The 16,112-nt window shown below is 41.1% G+C and overlaps 1 protein-coding gene across 5 annotated transcripts in view; it reads left to right on the top strand.

Annotated features, from left to right (window-relative positions):
* The window catches only part of ablim1b (actin binding LIM protein 1b), a 497,169-nt gene that overhangs the window by 201,392 nt on the left and 279,665 nt on the right, over positions 1-16,112 (top strand). For all 5 annotated transcript variants that reach the window (XM_068052960.1, XM_068052959.1, XM_068052954.1 and 2 more), the window contains exon 2: positions 8,465-8,599. In XM_068052960.1, coding sequence (XP_067909061.1) covers positions 8,465-8,599 — 135 coding nt within the window. The remainder of the gene's footprint in view (positions 1-8,464; positions 8,600-16,112) is intronic.

Genomic DNA, 16,112 nt, shown 5'->3' with positions numbered 1-16,112 from the left:
CTCTGGCCTCTCGCTGCCTAAGAGGGTACATCTGCCGCAGCTCATCCCGGCTGCTCTGTCCAATGGTAGAGTTGCCTGTTCCCATTTGGCCTCCCTCAGCTGGGCCTTTAATGCCCACGAGGCATTCCGCCCCCCAAACCTAGCTGCCACTGTGATGCCAGCGAGATCACTTCCCTATCCAATGCCACATCAAACTCCAATGTAACATTAACACCTACATCTGCGACAATGTCCTCATTGAGACACATCTGAGGTAGCTAAGCTTCATTTATTGCCTCTGCTTTAAATTAAACAGCCATTTCCATTGCCCTCATCTCCCTCCACCATGCTCATGTCCTCACGACCCTGCCCTTTTTCCCCCCATGGCATTTTCCCTTTTCCCAGCATTTAAAAATTGTTCCCTGAAACTGACAAGCCTGTTCTTTAATGAGCTCAACAGGCAATTAATTGTACATGGGCACCCGACCTGTTCCCTCCCTCCCGACTGACATTTGAAAATAGGGTTACCTTCCGGAGGCAGCGGGACCTAGTGCCAACCTCAGAACGTGATCTTCAAATCGCGCTTGCTGCTGTCCCTGCTGTCAGTGGGGATTGAAAATCTGGCCCATTGCGCCCAATTTTAGATGCCTTACTTTAGGATGGAAAAAGAAAAGGCAGGGGAATGAAATTAATTGAATAGCTTTTTCACAGGGCCACACAGACATGACTCCTTCTATGCTGCAAAATAAGTTAATTTTTCCACTGAAATAGGAGGGAGAGGAATTTAGAAAAATGTGTTTGTAATTTCAGGATCAAGGTAATTTTGCTTAAATATTTGAAGGATTAATGATTCAAAGAATATAATCGATGGTCTTATATTCATACAGCCTATAAATCATGCATTTGGGGGAAAAGGTTCTCAATTTTTTCCTGACTACAGGCCTTGACTAATGGTTCTATAACAGGCTTGGGTCAGGGTTAATATGCAAGTGTATCCCAGTTAAATCTTGCTCAAACCAGAAAGAGTTGTTCATCGCTCATAACTGGCAAGCAAAGCAGGATTCTTTCTTAATGACTGAGACCATTTAATCAAACAAGTGTAAGAATGGAAAGCTTTGGCACCTGGTCAGACCAATTGGTCATTTCTGACTGGTGCCCAATCAGTGCCTGTCGCTAACTTCCAATTGGTCACTCCTTGGATATCGTAGTGCTACTTCTCAAAAACTCACGTTGAAGTGGCCTTAAATTTGAATGCAATTGGAGTATAATTCATTCTGCAGTGGGGATAAGTGATAGAATTTTTCTTTTTAACTATGACCGCACCGAATAACGTACAGCAAACAGTGCAATTTCCTGAAGAATGATCTACTCAGAAATCATGAACAACTGTTCCACCAAGAGGAAGACTTGCATTTATATAGCTCCTTTATAACAACTGGATGGGCCAAATGCTTTAGAGCCAATGAAGAACTTTTGAAGGGTAGATTCACTGTGAAACATAGACCAATCAGAATGCTCCAGTAATAATGATGCTAGGGCACTTGTTAAGCAGATAATGAGGTTGTAACAAGCCCCAAACCCCGTTATGCATTTGTGCAGTGTTCAATTTTGTGCTTTTATAGTTCAGCTAAAAGTGAAGCTGGTAATTTTAATGAAACCCACTGGAGGGTTTGGGTCAGATGCCCATTTTAAACCTCACTCGATGTTTCTCTCCATTGCCTTCAGTCGAGAGTAATGTTAGGCATAGTGTAAAACAGGCACCCAACTCGAATCCACTCATTTTCCGCTGAATGAGTTAGGTTAAAAAGAATCCCTAAGAATCCCAGTGTATCCTTAAGGCCCTGTCCTCAGCCCCGTTGGCAACAGTTCCACTTTGTGTAAATATAATTCAGTCTATGTCAACATTATTTGTTAGGACTTATCACCAGTTCCCAGATACACGTTCAACAACCCCTGAAGCAGAACTGGCAACATCAGCAGGCTCAACTTAAGTCAGATTTTGTCCTGTTATTATAGAGAATGTGCAATTAAGCAGTACCTCGAGAAAGGGGGCGTCTTAAAAACATTTGTCACATTTGTAAACCTTTCACTGAAAATACTTTTCACTGTAATAGATTCTGTACTTGATTCAAACATATTGTAGCAAAGTAATAATTGAAGTTTAGGTTTCCCCATTTTCCAATACTTTGCACAGTTGTGTGAAATATTGTGTAGCATTACATAGAAGAGAATAACAATGATGTGTTTCGCCACTCACAAGCTAACATAAATTGTGAGTTGTTCTGCACGTGCCCAGTGTCAGAAGACAAGATAGCCTACAGAGAATGGGAGTAAAGACTTGCTGATTTCAGATATCTATTCACTTCCAAGAGGAGTGGATAGGACAAAAATTAGCAGGAAAATAAATAACATTGTGTCAGTGTCCCACCTCCTTATAGGGGACTGCCTGTCCCTAAGTGGCACATCACAGCTAGAATTGTCAATTTGGTGCAGTGATAATTGTGGACAACATGTGTATGCTGTGCTGTTCCAACGAACGGTAGATGAAACGTAAATTAGAAAGAAAGGAAGTGTGGTTACTATTTATTTTTATCTATCTCTTCACTGGAAGTTGATCTGATGACTGATTATTCTAAATCCAGCAAGAGAATGTCTTTGTCTTTTTCTTTGGGGGTCAGTGGATAAGTCAGTCTTTGTATACCAGGCTGAAGCAAAGTTCATACCCATGGTTTAATAGAACTGAAGCAGAGATTGAATTTTAGAAACATATTCAAATCGTGACCATAACTAATTTGTAAAAGATCAGCAGCAAAAAAATGGAATGTTGACATTAACATTTTATTTGCAAATTGTATTTTGGGTTTCAGAAGTCAAAGGTTCTATAGCTGCATGCTATATTTAATATCCGAGTGAGGCCTCAGTCAATGTCAATCTGGAACCAGTTGGTAGGTAGTAAACAAGGATGGCCTGAATATCAGCTTCTCATTGTGTCTGTGCTGGCATAAAAATAGTTATCCAGCTTAATCCCACTTTCCAGCTCTTGATCTTTAGTCCTATAGGTTTATCCAAGTACTTTTTAAATGCAATGAGAATTTCTGCCTCTACCCACCCTTTCAGACAGTGAATTCCAGACCCCCACCTCTGTCTGGGTGAAAATAATTCTCCTCAACTCCCCTCTAGTCCTTCTGCCAATTACTTTCAATCTATGCATTCCCGGCCAATGCAAAGTATGTTTTTTTTAGTTTAGGCAGGCATCAAGGCGCAGGCTTGGAGGGCCGAATGGCCTGTTCCTGTGCTGTATTGTTCTTTGTTGTTCTATGTTCCTTCGTTATTGATCTTTCTGCTCAGGGAAATCGGTCCTTCCTATTCAACCTATTTAGGCCCCTCATCATTTTATTCACCTCAATTAAATCTTGCCTCAGCCTCCTGTTCTAAAGAAAGCAACTCCAGCCTATCCAGTCCTTCCTCATAGCTAAAACTTTCCATGCCTGGCAACATCCTTGTCCATCTCCTCTGTACCCTTTCTAGTGCTTTTGAAGTCTATTCATTGTTGTTTTCCAGCCAAATGCAGCAACCAAGCAAGATCCCACAAACTGCACATGGTTTCAATGAATAATCTGTTTTGCTGGTGCTTGATGACAGAGGAATGTTTACCAGTTTACTAACAAAATATCCATAATATCCCTCAAGTTGTACCATGCAATCTTTTACATTCACGTGAACAAGCAGATAAGTGAATTTATATCTGCTAAAAGTTAGATCAACTGAAACCAAACATGCAATAATTATTACCAAGTTAATTTACTAAGGTGGTGACAGTTACTAAGATGATTTTAGTTTCTCACCTATGAGGCTTTTCATTTTCCAGGAAACTGATGTTTTCTTTCATATTGCTTTCAATAAAAATGATATTATTCAAAATCCTAACTCTGCATAAAGACACTATAATGAGTGAGGAGTGGAACACAAGTAGATACAGCAAAGGAAGTAATGCTTTTAAACAGGGGATGCAGAATGGGGAACAGTACAATACTCGTTTCACTTTGAGCTCTTCTTCATGCAGAGTGGCAGATGTGTGACTGAGAATGAAGAGCAATTCTCACTTCTAGTTACAACAATTAATTGCAGAAAATAAGTGATAATCCCAGTGGATTACACAAAAGTGCAACAGGTGCTAATGATTCTTAAGCGAATGACTTTTTGTAAAGGCTGTGGATCCACTGTCATTCCGCAGAATGTAATTTAAACTGGTTGCACTTCAGTTAGTTTTTTTCTAAGCACTCATTTCAATGAGTAATAAATCAATATTTTGATTCAATTGAAGGAAGGACCACATCAAGCTGTGCATGTTTCAGATAATGGATAAAACAGACTAGGGCAAAGCAATGTCACATTACATTCTGACCAAGAATGCCAACAAAGCAATAACAGGAAAGCACATCGTTTACTGGTCAGGACCTTGGCAAGTTTAATGCTGCCATGATAAACTGAACAATATGATGTAGTGTTTAAAAGCTTTGAAGAGGAAGTGATTGCACTTTCGGCTATGCAAAGCACTTGGACTGAGTATGAGGAGCATCTCACCGGGAATGTTTTTAACGGGCTTTTTTGAATTCTGTGGGCATTGTATTACATCTTAAAAATTAGTTAATTTAGAAAGAAGATCATGCAATTTCATTTATTAAAATTGAATGCTGATAATATATTTATAAAGTACCTTATATTGAAATCTCACTTTTAGCTACGTTTGAAATGCAGTGACTGTTGTTATGTAGGGAAATGTCATTGTTATGACTACTCATTTCCAATAATACAGCAGTCAAATTCTTATTCCCATCACTTATTTTTCTATCTATTTAGTTCAGCATCATGTTCTCGGAATGTTTTCTATTTTTGTAAAGTAAGCACAAATACAGCATAGGTTCCAGCACTAGGGAGAGTGGCTGCTGGGGGCGGTGGGGGTATGTCTTTTCAAATCTTTTAGGCATGGGTAACATCCCCTCTTCCATCATCGAGGCATCCACCCCAGCCCCCGCCCCCCCCCCCCCCCTCCCCCACCATCAGCCCTGCCTATTCCAAATGCTGGAATTGCCCCATTGCTTAATCCTCAGCTCTTTAGTCACAGTTTCAGCTTTATGAAACAGTAAGTGCTATTACTTCCTTTCAAGCTAAGGTTGCTCTCAAATTGATGGTGCAGTTTTCGGAGCAGAATCAAAGGCATGCAAACCAGGGACTGACATCTGTGGATTAACAAGAGGTTGTGTGTTAAGAGTTAACTTTGAATACTTAATAATCAATTAACAGTTAGCTTTTCCATACTAGCATTCCTAGTGCAGAGAATACATTGGAACTTCAGGCAAAGATCACCATTCCCTGCATAATGACCAGCTATTAACAATGGATGGAATATTGTCCTGGGTGCCTGGACCTTCCTGCCCACATCAGGGAACATGTGTATCGCATACAACCACCATGATTTCACATCTTATAAAATTGGTGAAAAAGATTTTTAAAAATCCCCCAGATAAACCTTTGAAGCAGAAAAATGTTAAAGAATACAGAGCAAGTATTGGAACATGGGATTAGAGTAAATAGCTTTGGTGGCACAGTAGATCAATGAGAATAGAATAGATAGCTCTGGTTAGAAGCTAGTATGGTCGTGAGAGACCAAATCACCCCCTCCTATAAGGAGATTTCTATAATTTTATAATTCATAAACCAAAAGTGATGAACATGAAATGCTTAAAATTGATTAAGGCACCCAAGCATGCAAGGTGATACAATGGCATCAGTAGATTCATTCTTCGGACTCATATTCATAGATGAAGTTAATCATATTAGATGATTTAATCAAAGATGACACATGCTCTTTGATATTTAACCAGTCCTTCTCTAGAGAATATGAAGCTAAGATATTTCTAAAAATAACAAACCAGTTAAAAAATGGATGAAGATGAGCAGAGTCCATCTTAAAATGCAATTAATAGTCTAGTGATTCCTTACCCTTTGTTCACATACGATCTGGAGAGCAAATCCTGAAAATGGATCCCAAGCTGAATGAAAATGCTAAACTCTTAATGCAGCATTATATGTTAGAAATCTAACAGTCAGCCTATTTTACAGTTAGTTGTATCTTAAGATCTGTTCCAGCATTAAAGCACTTCAAAGGAAAATGTGCACTGCATTGGTGGAAATTAATTTCTTTTGAAACTAAATCAGAGTACAGATAACCATCTTAGCTAGTTTGCTGCATTGGCTGGAGTGCCTGTGTTTTGGCAAACCATGCGTGGTTCAGCAGAAGAATTAATTTAATGCTGTCAAGTTTGTCCCTGTTCAGACTGATAAATAATTCTCCACTTTCCAATTCCTACCTAGTTCAGAGCAATAGGTATTTTTATATGGTCCAATTCATACCGCTTTCAGAATAATAGTTAATTTCTCTGGTTCAGTGCATTCTCGGTGTCATTTTTTCCAGACACGAGACCCCTGTCGCCAGGATAAAAACCTGGCCAGTGTGTCTCCAGGTTCTTTGAATCCAGTTTCATTTCTTATCAGATTTAACGAAACATAAAGTTTCACTAAGGTTCTAACTTTGCATCAAAGCAAAACACACCTTTTAAGAATAGCTATTGGTTGGTTTCAGCCCTAATTTATCAGCCTTGGAGCCTCTTGGCCACATACCTACAGCAAACAGCATTCTGTATTTCATTTAAACTATCAATGATCCTGGGTTGGATAGCCTCACAAGTCTCAACCACAAGTTTCGATTAAAATAATATTACCATTTCTGACACATCATAGCCTAAGAAACTGTTTCATGTATTAACAAGCAGCCTTGTCTATTACTTAGTCAAAATATGTTTGTGCTTTCAGTGATTTGATGCATATCGACGTGCAGAATATGAGAAAAATATAATCCTAATCCAGTTTTGTAGGTGATGTTAATTTATCTGGAATTGCAAAAGATCAGCTATATTGGATTCAGTGAATCCATATAAATTAATACCATTAGCAGTATTTTTTATTTTAGGTTGCTACATCCTCCCTACTCTTGTCTTGTCAACTGACCTCAGTTCCTTCAGTATCAACTAGAGAGAGATTTCCATGCTGCACTTCCACCTTGTACCCTTCTTTCTTCTTGTACATGGTGCCTTATTCTTGGCCTTGCCTTCTCTATTTCCTCCCTACTCAGCTTCCTGCACTCTTGCTATACTCGCATCACTTTTGGTTTTATTGGCAATGCCAGTTTGTTTTTCTGTGCTAACCTGTTGGCTATCATCATTCGGCCATGCGTGGCAGTTTTACACCATCTTTGAAAAGATGTGGCAGTCACTTATACAGGGTTCTGAGCATGGTGCGCTGTACTTCATTGCATTCTTGTTCAGATCCACCATTGTACACTCGCAAGCTTGCATTCTGTGACATGAGTAAATGTTGGTTGTCAAATCACTGCCTCTTCAGCTTGCATTGCAACACCTGCCCCAAGGGGAAGGAAACACATGCATGTGCCTATGCCTGTTCTCCCTCATTCATAATCAAAAGGATTAGCGACTCCGTACTATCCAATTGATGCCTGGTTCAGGGTTATTGGGAAGATAAGAAACTGATCAAATTAATTTCCCATCAACAGATTTAATCTGGATATGCTTGCCAGTGTAAGAGGATAAATCACTTATCCATTTACAATATCTCTGTTGTGGCAGAGTGTAAGCTACACATTCTAAAGTAATCTGGGACTCTTATGCCTGTGGCTTTGCTTGGCAGTGCCTATTATAAACATTTTTCCATCTTATATTTGGTGACAGTTCTTTGTCATTATTTGTATGATAGGTATATAACAGATCATTCAAAAAGTCTTGGTTGTATTGCAAAACATGCTCATAAATCGTACCCTTCCACTAATTAACCTTCTTGTGTGTATTGTTAGTATGGCGCCGGAGACGAGCAGAATTTTAGATTAGATAACTGAATAATAACTCAGATGGTTACATGACATCTATCAGTTTGACACCAAAACTATACGCAAATGGCTGGTGTGGAGCTCCAAGGTAGATTTTACAAATAGCACAAAGCTACACACAAGAGTACAAATTGGACATTCACAGACATGTATGCCCAACACAACTTTCCATCCATTAACGTTAATAGCCTGAAAATCATACAGGTTGCAATGACTTCCTTGCCCAAATTCTCGATATGCATTGTCATTGTATACTGCTCTGTATCAGGAATGCTAATTGGAAAATTTATCCCACATTCTCTTCTTGTGCTGCACTCTCATTAGGTAAAGCTGAGCGCTACTTAAATGCATGCACAAAGATCCATGTATATGTATTTAAAGACATGCACAGAGCTCTGTGTGTATGTATGTAAACCCAGGTACCGAGCTCTATGCCTGCCTTTCTCTTGCCGTATGATGGAGTATGTGCTGAATTATCAGAGTTGCTGGCCTGGGTGCATTCATGTTTTCTTTTCTCCTCTGCAGTGGCTCACCCTCAGGACTCCCACCAGCCTACAGAAAAGCCAGCCATCCACTGTTTCAAGTGTGGAGACCCATGTAAAGGACAGGTGCTACGTGTCCAGTCAAGACATTTCCACCTCAAATGCTTCACCTGCAAAGGTAAGAGAGTCAATAATGATTTTTGACACTTTGGATTTCCAATTTTTGTTTTATCTCCAAAATTTTAAAGTAAGCGCAAAGCCTGTATGTTGTGGACTGAGCCTTCATGTGCTCACAGTATGATGATTGCCTTGAAAAATATTTTAAGTTCCATTTGTCAGACATGCCTTTAACCAGTGTATTTCTGTATTGGGTTGATGGTTTGCCAAATATTATTTTGAGCGTTTATTTTGATGAAAGGGTGAAAACAGTTGCTAAATGGGTGTGTAATAAGACATGCTTTGGTTTGGTCCTAGTTGCTGATTATTGTGGATTCAGCATAACAATCATTTCAATGAAATGATCACAATTTAATCAAATAGATTCTGAAACACTGGACAACTAGGTGGGAGACTTCACGTACCATAGCCAACTGTCAGCAATGCGTTTGGTACCTTCTTATTGACATGTACTGATTGTAAACTGTTGGCTTGTATTTGTGTTTGCCCTTGCTGAATTTTACCTTAGGGGCTGTAAATTGGAAAACAGAGGAAAACATATGTAGCATTGACATGAAATCTGTTCGACATTCATTTTAGAAGCGTTATTCATCCATTCCACAATCTCATTCCAGGAATTTGGAATGAGTTCTGGGAATCATAGGTAAAGGAATGTTAATGGTGCCAAGGACGCAGTCAGATTTTCCACTCTACTCATGATGCTTTTAATGTTTCCTTACCATTGACCCCAAGAGTCCTCTCTAATGTCCTGTTATGGTATCAAAAATAAACAGAGGATTGCCTTTTAATTAACTACAATGGAGTCTGCTAATTCTGCAACACTAAGGCCTAGGAATTCAGCCCATGATTATTTTTGGGCACCTTACCTGCACAATATTAACAGCTCATGCTCAAATCCGGGATGCCAAAGAGCTCCAGAATTTGGGCCTTGGACCTCACCATAATGTAAATGGTGCTACGATAGGAGCCTGCACAGGTTAGTGCCCCAATTTCCAGGTGCATGAGTTGGATTGCGGAAGGAGGAACAGGTGGGCCTCTGAGTCTGTGATTGGGACTTGGTGGAGACTTGGTTTGGAAGATCACAGGCCTCAGGTGTACTGCTGGGGTTCGGATAGGAAGCTTGCAGACCTCACAAATACTGTTGTGAGAATCGAAGAGTGCGGTCGGATAGGCCAGGAGGTCGAGGCTGGGGCAGAGTTGGGGGGGATTGGAGGGGCCTGGAGATCAGAGTCGGAAGTGAGGTTGGGGATCTTGGGACTGGAAGCGGCAGTGATTCTGGTAAGGGATGTACTTACCTTTTTACTTAATGGTGTTTAGTGTTAGTTTTCCTGAAGGGTGGCTGCCCCAGGGCAAACCAAAGTTGCAGCAGGGACCTGATTAGGGTGTAAGGCCCCTTATTTGTATATGCAAATGGCCAAAGCCTGTTTCAGACATGGGTAAAGGACACTTCTTGTTTGCCTTTTATCAAGATGGTGTTTGCCATTATTTGCAGCAGGAGTGTGTGTGCATTGGATGCCATTTTGGTCATCAAACAACACCTATAGCACCCAAACAATAGGTGCTACTGATTCCAATTTCATAGCCTTACTGCTTATACATCAAAGCTCCTTAGTGTAATACTTTTCAGATATTTAGGAGGTTATTTTGGTTGAAGGGTGAAAACAGGCACTAAGTGGGTGTTGTGCTATTAAGACATGCCTTTGGAACGTCTGGTTTTAGTCTGCAGTTTTTGTGCTAATTGCTAATTACCATGATTTAAACTTGCCCCAAGGTGCTAAAACAGACACTTGCAGGTTTAGCATTCAAGCGCTGTTTAGATGCAATTTTTGTGGAGCGCAACATGAGGGTTCCGTGCACCCACTTCACTGAAGGTGTGGAGTATCCTGGCTGACATACAGTAAAAGGTTTCAAGATGGCTCAGGCACCAAGGGAGAGGGGTTACAAGTTCTTGGGCACAGCATTGGAGGTCCTGGTGGAGGAGATCCAGAGGAAGAGTGATGTCCTGTACACGTGGGTGGGGGTTGGTTGAGAAGAGTTCATCTAGCTGACTCTGTCCCTCCTGTTCCTCTCTCCAGCAGCAGTTGGTGCTGCTCTGCTTGACATGACCAAGCACTCCCTTTCACCTGGTGACTCCTATAAGGTATCCAATAAGGTAGTGTAGCACAGCATTTACTTTTTTTAGGTGATGTCCTCAGAGAATTGCTGAAATAAATGTTGCTAGAGAGTTGGTGAGGTCTTGCAAAGTGTCCCAGGTAGCTTTCTGATGTGTTTCAGAGGTCCCCTTCAAGCCTCTAGCAGCAAATGAACAGTGAAAGTTGAGCTGAGCTTTAAGTAGCACTCAAAATCCTCAGCAACAGCTTATTTATTCCTGTTCAGCTGGTTGCTGGTAGGCGAGGTTGTTACTTGAAGCTCTAGCCACCAAAGTGCCATGCAGCCTGCTTAATGAATACTAGCAGGCAATTTAATTGTCAGTCAGACCCTTAACAATCCCTTGGGCAGCCGTTCCTAGAACCACACTCCTTTACCAAGATGGTATCTTGAGCTAAAGGTGGGCTAAATCGGGGTTGCAGCTCAAGACCCCATCTTGACCACCTTTGGAGGTTCTTTAGCACTTATAGCAGTGAAATTCTCAATACTGAAATTAGGAAATACTTTGACATAAAAAGGGTGGTAAAAGTTTGGAACTGTCTTCCGCAAACGGCAATTGGTGCTAGATCAATTGTTAATATTAACTCTGAGATTGATAGATTTTTGTAAACCAAAGTTATTCAGGGATATGGGGCAAAGACAGGCATATGGAGTTAGATCACAGATGAGCCACCATCTCATGAATGGCAGAACAGGGTCGCTGGGCTCAATCGTCTAATCCATGTTCTTAAGTATCTGGGAAAAATTGCCCAGATTATATTCAAATGAAAATGGATGTAATACAAATAGCTGGCACCACTGACCGATGAACAGGCTCAGTTTTCATAGGTTGTAGGGAGGGGACTGAGGACCTGCCTTGAAGTCTTACTTTAAGAGATTGCAAGAAAAACTATTTAACTATTAAGAATGTTCAAAATATTTTGAGATTGGATCTTTGACTCATTGCACTATTAGTTTCATCAAGAGAAATCGAATTGCAATAAAAAGGGTGGTAAAAGTTTGGAACTGTCTTCCGCAAACACAAAACGTTTCTCAATCTCAGTTCATGCCTCTAATGAGGAGGTAGATTTTCTGGTGCCTGTTTTATTTTAAGTTTGCATGTATTAAAGGAAATTTTAAGCCATTAGTTTACTAGAGGGAAATAGTGGGTGGTTGCTTGCTTTCTGTTTTGGCAGATGGTTTATGTTGCATTTTTACCAACAATTGCGAGAGAAATCGCTACAAAGAAACTTCCCTGCAAAATTTCAAGTGACATTTGTACCATGATTTATGCTATTTTATCCATGCATAATAATTCAGTTGGGAATGTGCAAATCTGTGTTAATTAAAAGTGACAAAAACGAACCAAAAACTGCAAAAAAAAAATCTTACTTCTTGGCTATGATACAGCAACTCATTAACTTTATATCCACAGAAGAGAAATCTTTTCAGTGGCAAGTCTTTGAACTTGGATGACTGATTCCTAATGTAATAGGGCAGTCAACTGAAGGATGAAATTTTTGGAATTCTGAAAGGGACCTGGAAAAGAATACTTGATTGCCTGTGGATCACTAAGGACATTATTACAAGGGCAATGGAAAAATTACATCAATGTAAGCTCTTCTTATAGGAAAATTCATCAGAACATAGGAAGAAGAGTAAGTAGACCATTCAGCCCCTCAAGCCTGTTCTGCCAATCCATTAGAGTATCTCTGATTTGTACCTAAACTCTGTATTCTTTGATAGATTTTTGTTAGGCAAAAATCAATCAATCTCCATCATGAAAGCTACATTTTTCCCAGTATGCACATTTTTTTTTATTTACAGATACAGCACTGAAACAGGCCCTTCGGCCCACCGAGTCTGTGCCAACCAACAACCACCCATTTATACTAACCCTACAGTAATCCCATATTCCCTACCACCTACCTACACTAGGGGCAATTTACAATGGGCAATTTACCTATCACCTGCAAGTCTTTGGCTGTGGGAGGAAACTGGAGCACCCGGCGGAAACCCACATGGTCACAGGGAGAACTTGCAAATTCCGCACAGGCAGTACCCAGAATTGAGCCCGGGTCCCTGGAGCTGTGAGGCTGTGGTGCTAACCACTGTGCCGCCCAGTGGGAGGGGAGAGAATTTGGTATTTCTGCTACCCTTTGTGTGAAAAAAAACTTCAAGATTTTCCTCCTAAATGGACGTAACTAGCAGAATAAATGAGGGGGAACCAGTGGATTTTCTAGAAGGCTTTTGATAAGTTCCCTAACAGGAGGTTAGTAAAACAAAATTAGAGCACATGGAATTGGGGGTAATATACTAACATGGATTGAGAATTGGGTTAACGGACAGAAAACAGAGAGTAGGAATAAACAGGTCATTTTCAGATTGGCAGGCTGTGACTAGTGGGGTACCGCAAGGATCATTGCTTGAGCCCCAGCCAATGATATCAATGATTTGGATGTGGGGACCAAATGTAATATTTCCAAGTTTGCTAATGACACAAAACTAGGTGGGAATGTAAATTGTGAGGAGGATGCAAAGAGGCTTCAAGGGGATTTAGACAGTCTAAGAGACTGGGAAAGAACATGGCAGATGGAATATAATGTGGAAAAGTGTGAAGTTATCCACTTTGGTAGGAAAAACAGAAATGCAGAATATTTCTTAAATATTGAGAGATTGGGAAGTGTTGATGTCCAAAGGGACCTGGCTGTCCTTGTTCATAAGTGACTGAAAGCTAACATACAGATTCAGCAAGCAATTAGGAAGGCAAATGGCATGTTGGCCTTTATTGCAAGAGGATTTGCATACAGGAATAAAGATGTCGTGCTGCAATTGTATAGAGCCTTGGTGAGACCGCACCTGGAGTATTGTATACAATTTTGGTCTCCTTACCTAAGGAAGGATATACTTGCCATAGAGGGAGTGCAATGAAGGTTCTTTACGCAGAGGGTGGTGGGTGCCTGGAACGCGTTGCCAGCGGAGGTGGTAGACGCGGGCACGATAGCGTCTTTTAAGATGTATCTAGACAGATACATGAATGGGCAGGAAGCGAAGAGATACAGACCCTTAGAAAATAGGCGACATGTTTAGATAGAGGATCTGGATCGGTGCAGGCTTGGAGGGCCGAAGGGCCTGTTCCTGTGCTGTAATTTTCTTTGTTCTTTGTTCTTTGTTCAACAGACTGATCCCTGGAATTGCCCTATGAGAAGAGATTGAGGAGACTGAACCTGTATTTTCCAGAGTTTAGAAGAATGAGAGGTGATTTCACTGAAGCATACAAAATTCTTACAGGGCTCAGCAGGGTAGATTCAGGAAGGATGTTTCCCCTTGCTGGGGGTCTAGAACCAGGGGACACAGTCTCAGAATAAGAGGTAGGCCATTTAGGACTGAGATAAGGAGGAATTTCTTCACTCAGATGGCGGTGAATCTTTGGAACTCTCTACCCCAGAGGGTTATGGAGTCATTGAGTCTATTTAAGACAGAGATTGATAGATTTCTATTAAAGATACCAAGGGTTATAGGGATGGTGTGGGAAAATGGCATTGAGGTAGAAGATCAGCCATGATGTTTAGTTTAGTTTAATTTAGTTTAGTTTAGTTTAGAGATACAGCACTGAAACAGGTCCGGGTGCTCCGGTTTCCTCTCACATGCCAAAGACTTGCAGGTTGATAGGTAAATTGGCCATTATAAATTGCCCCTAGTATAGGTAGGTGGCAGGGAAATATAGGGACAGGTGGGGATGTGGTAGGAATATGGAATTAGTGTAGGATTAGTATAAATGGGTGTTTGATGGTCGGCACAGACTCGGTGGGCTGAAGGGCCTGTTTCAGTGCTATATCTCTAAATAAATAAACTAAATAAAAGACTCCAGGCGACTTAGAAACTGTCGGAAGAAGTCTTGCAAAATGAAGTAGATTAGGTTGCATGAAAATGCACTGTACAGATGAGCCTCAGATGCTTTTTTCTATTAAGACAATGACTACCAACGTTGCTAACTTTTTTGTAACATCCTGCTCCTGAACCTCTGTTGTAGGGGACATGGCTTAAAAGTGCAATCTCATATTGTAATCAGCGGCAGCAAGACAATTACAAGCAACGTAACTCTGGTATTGGGCAGCAAGTTTCATTTCAATAGAGATACCTTGCAAAAAATGTCACTTTTTTTACTAAAGTGCTCTGAAGGGGCAGTCATTAGCGATACGGTTAGTTTCAGCTTACGAATTGATGGGAAACAAAATAGTCAAGTAGCAAGTTTCCCCAAAACGTTTCACAATATGAAAGGTCAGTTCCATTTGGATTTATTGTAAAACTTGAGTTTGTCGGTGTAACGTAATTCTATTCATACGTGGGCCTGTGACCACAAATATGTATTTGGAATGAGGGAACGTACAGGATCAAATTAGCATGAGATTGTATTACTGAATCAAGAATCAATTTATCCAAGGGACTGGATTTTAAGAGCTAGCCATGCGAGATTGTGCAATCTCGTGCAGCGGCTCATTTAAATAGCCGGGGTGGCCTGCCCCCCCCCCTCAAATGGAGGGGGTGGGCTGTCTGTCGCTGGCAATGGCGTCAGCTGCCTGTGTGCAGGCACTGGAGCCATTTTTAAAGGGCAGCCAACCCTGCTGACAAATTTGAATTTTTAATGTGAACCCCTCCCGTAAAATTTACAAAATAAAAATGTAACACCCCTTTCCAACCCCCCAATGAAAATTACAGTAAGTATTTGCCCGTCTCCCCCCGCCCAAAGCACTTACCTTTCAAATCTGACCTTCCCCTCCCGCCCACCAGACTGCGCAAATTTTGAAGTTTACCCCTTCCCACCTCCCCTACACCCATTACGTTTATTTGACCCCACACCCCCCTTCCCGCACTGAAAATCTTAACTCCTCCCCCGTCCCTACCAGCGTCACACCAGCTTTCCCTGGACGGGAAATTGAAGGTGCTGGAGTGCCGGCCACTGCACCACAGATCGCGGCGGGCCCGGAAGATTCAAGGTCAGTACATTTAAATTTATGCATGTAATTAATTTAAATATTGAAATCCAGGTCCTGTTGCCCAGGGGCGAGGGGGCCGCCACGGAGCCTCACCACTGCTGGGAGGATTGGGCCGGGCCCTTTCTACGTCGGGCTCTGTGGCAGACCGCTGCCGGCCCCATCTTTCGCCCCCCCCACCCCCCGCCACCCCCCCACCACCACCCAAGGTATCTAAGTCCAATTTATTTTCCAATTTGAAGTAAATTCTGTTCTTAATAGAAAATATGAGGACATTAAAGTAGAAATGTTGGGAGAATGGGACTGAAGCAACATTTGCCAACTGGTTTTTATTTAGATTACTTGTCATACTTCGGATAAAGGATTTTGTTTGTGTAATTCTTTTGCAATACC

Source organism: Heterodontus francisci, chromosome 20 (genome assembly GCF_036365525.1).
Source record: "Heterodontus francisci isolate sHetFra1 chromosome 20, sHetFra1.hap1, whole genome shotgun sequence".
Classification (NCBI taxonomy): domain Eukaryota; kingdom Metazoa; phylum Chordata; class Chondrichthyes; order Heterodontiformes; family Heterodontidae; genus Heterodontus; species Heterodontus francisci.
Note: the sequence above shows the minus strand (reverse complement) of the source record. Positions and strands in the feature narration are given on the sequence as shown.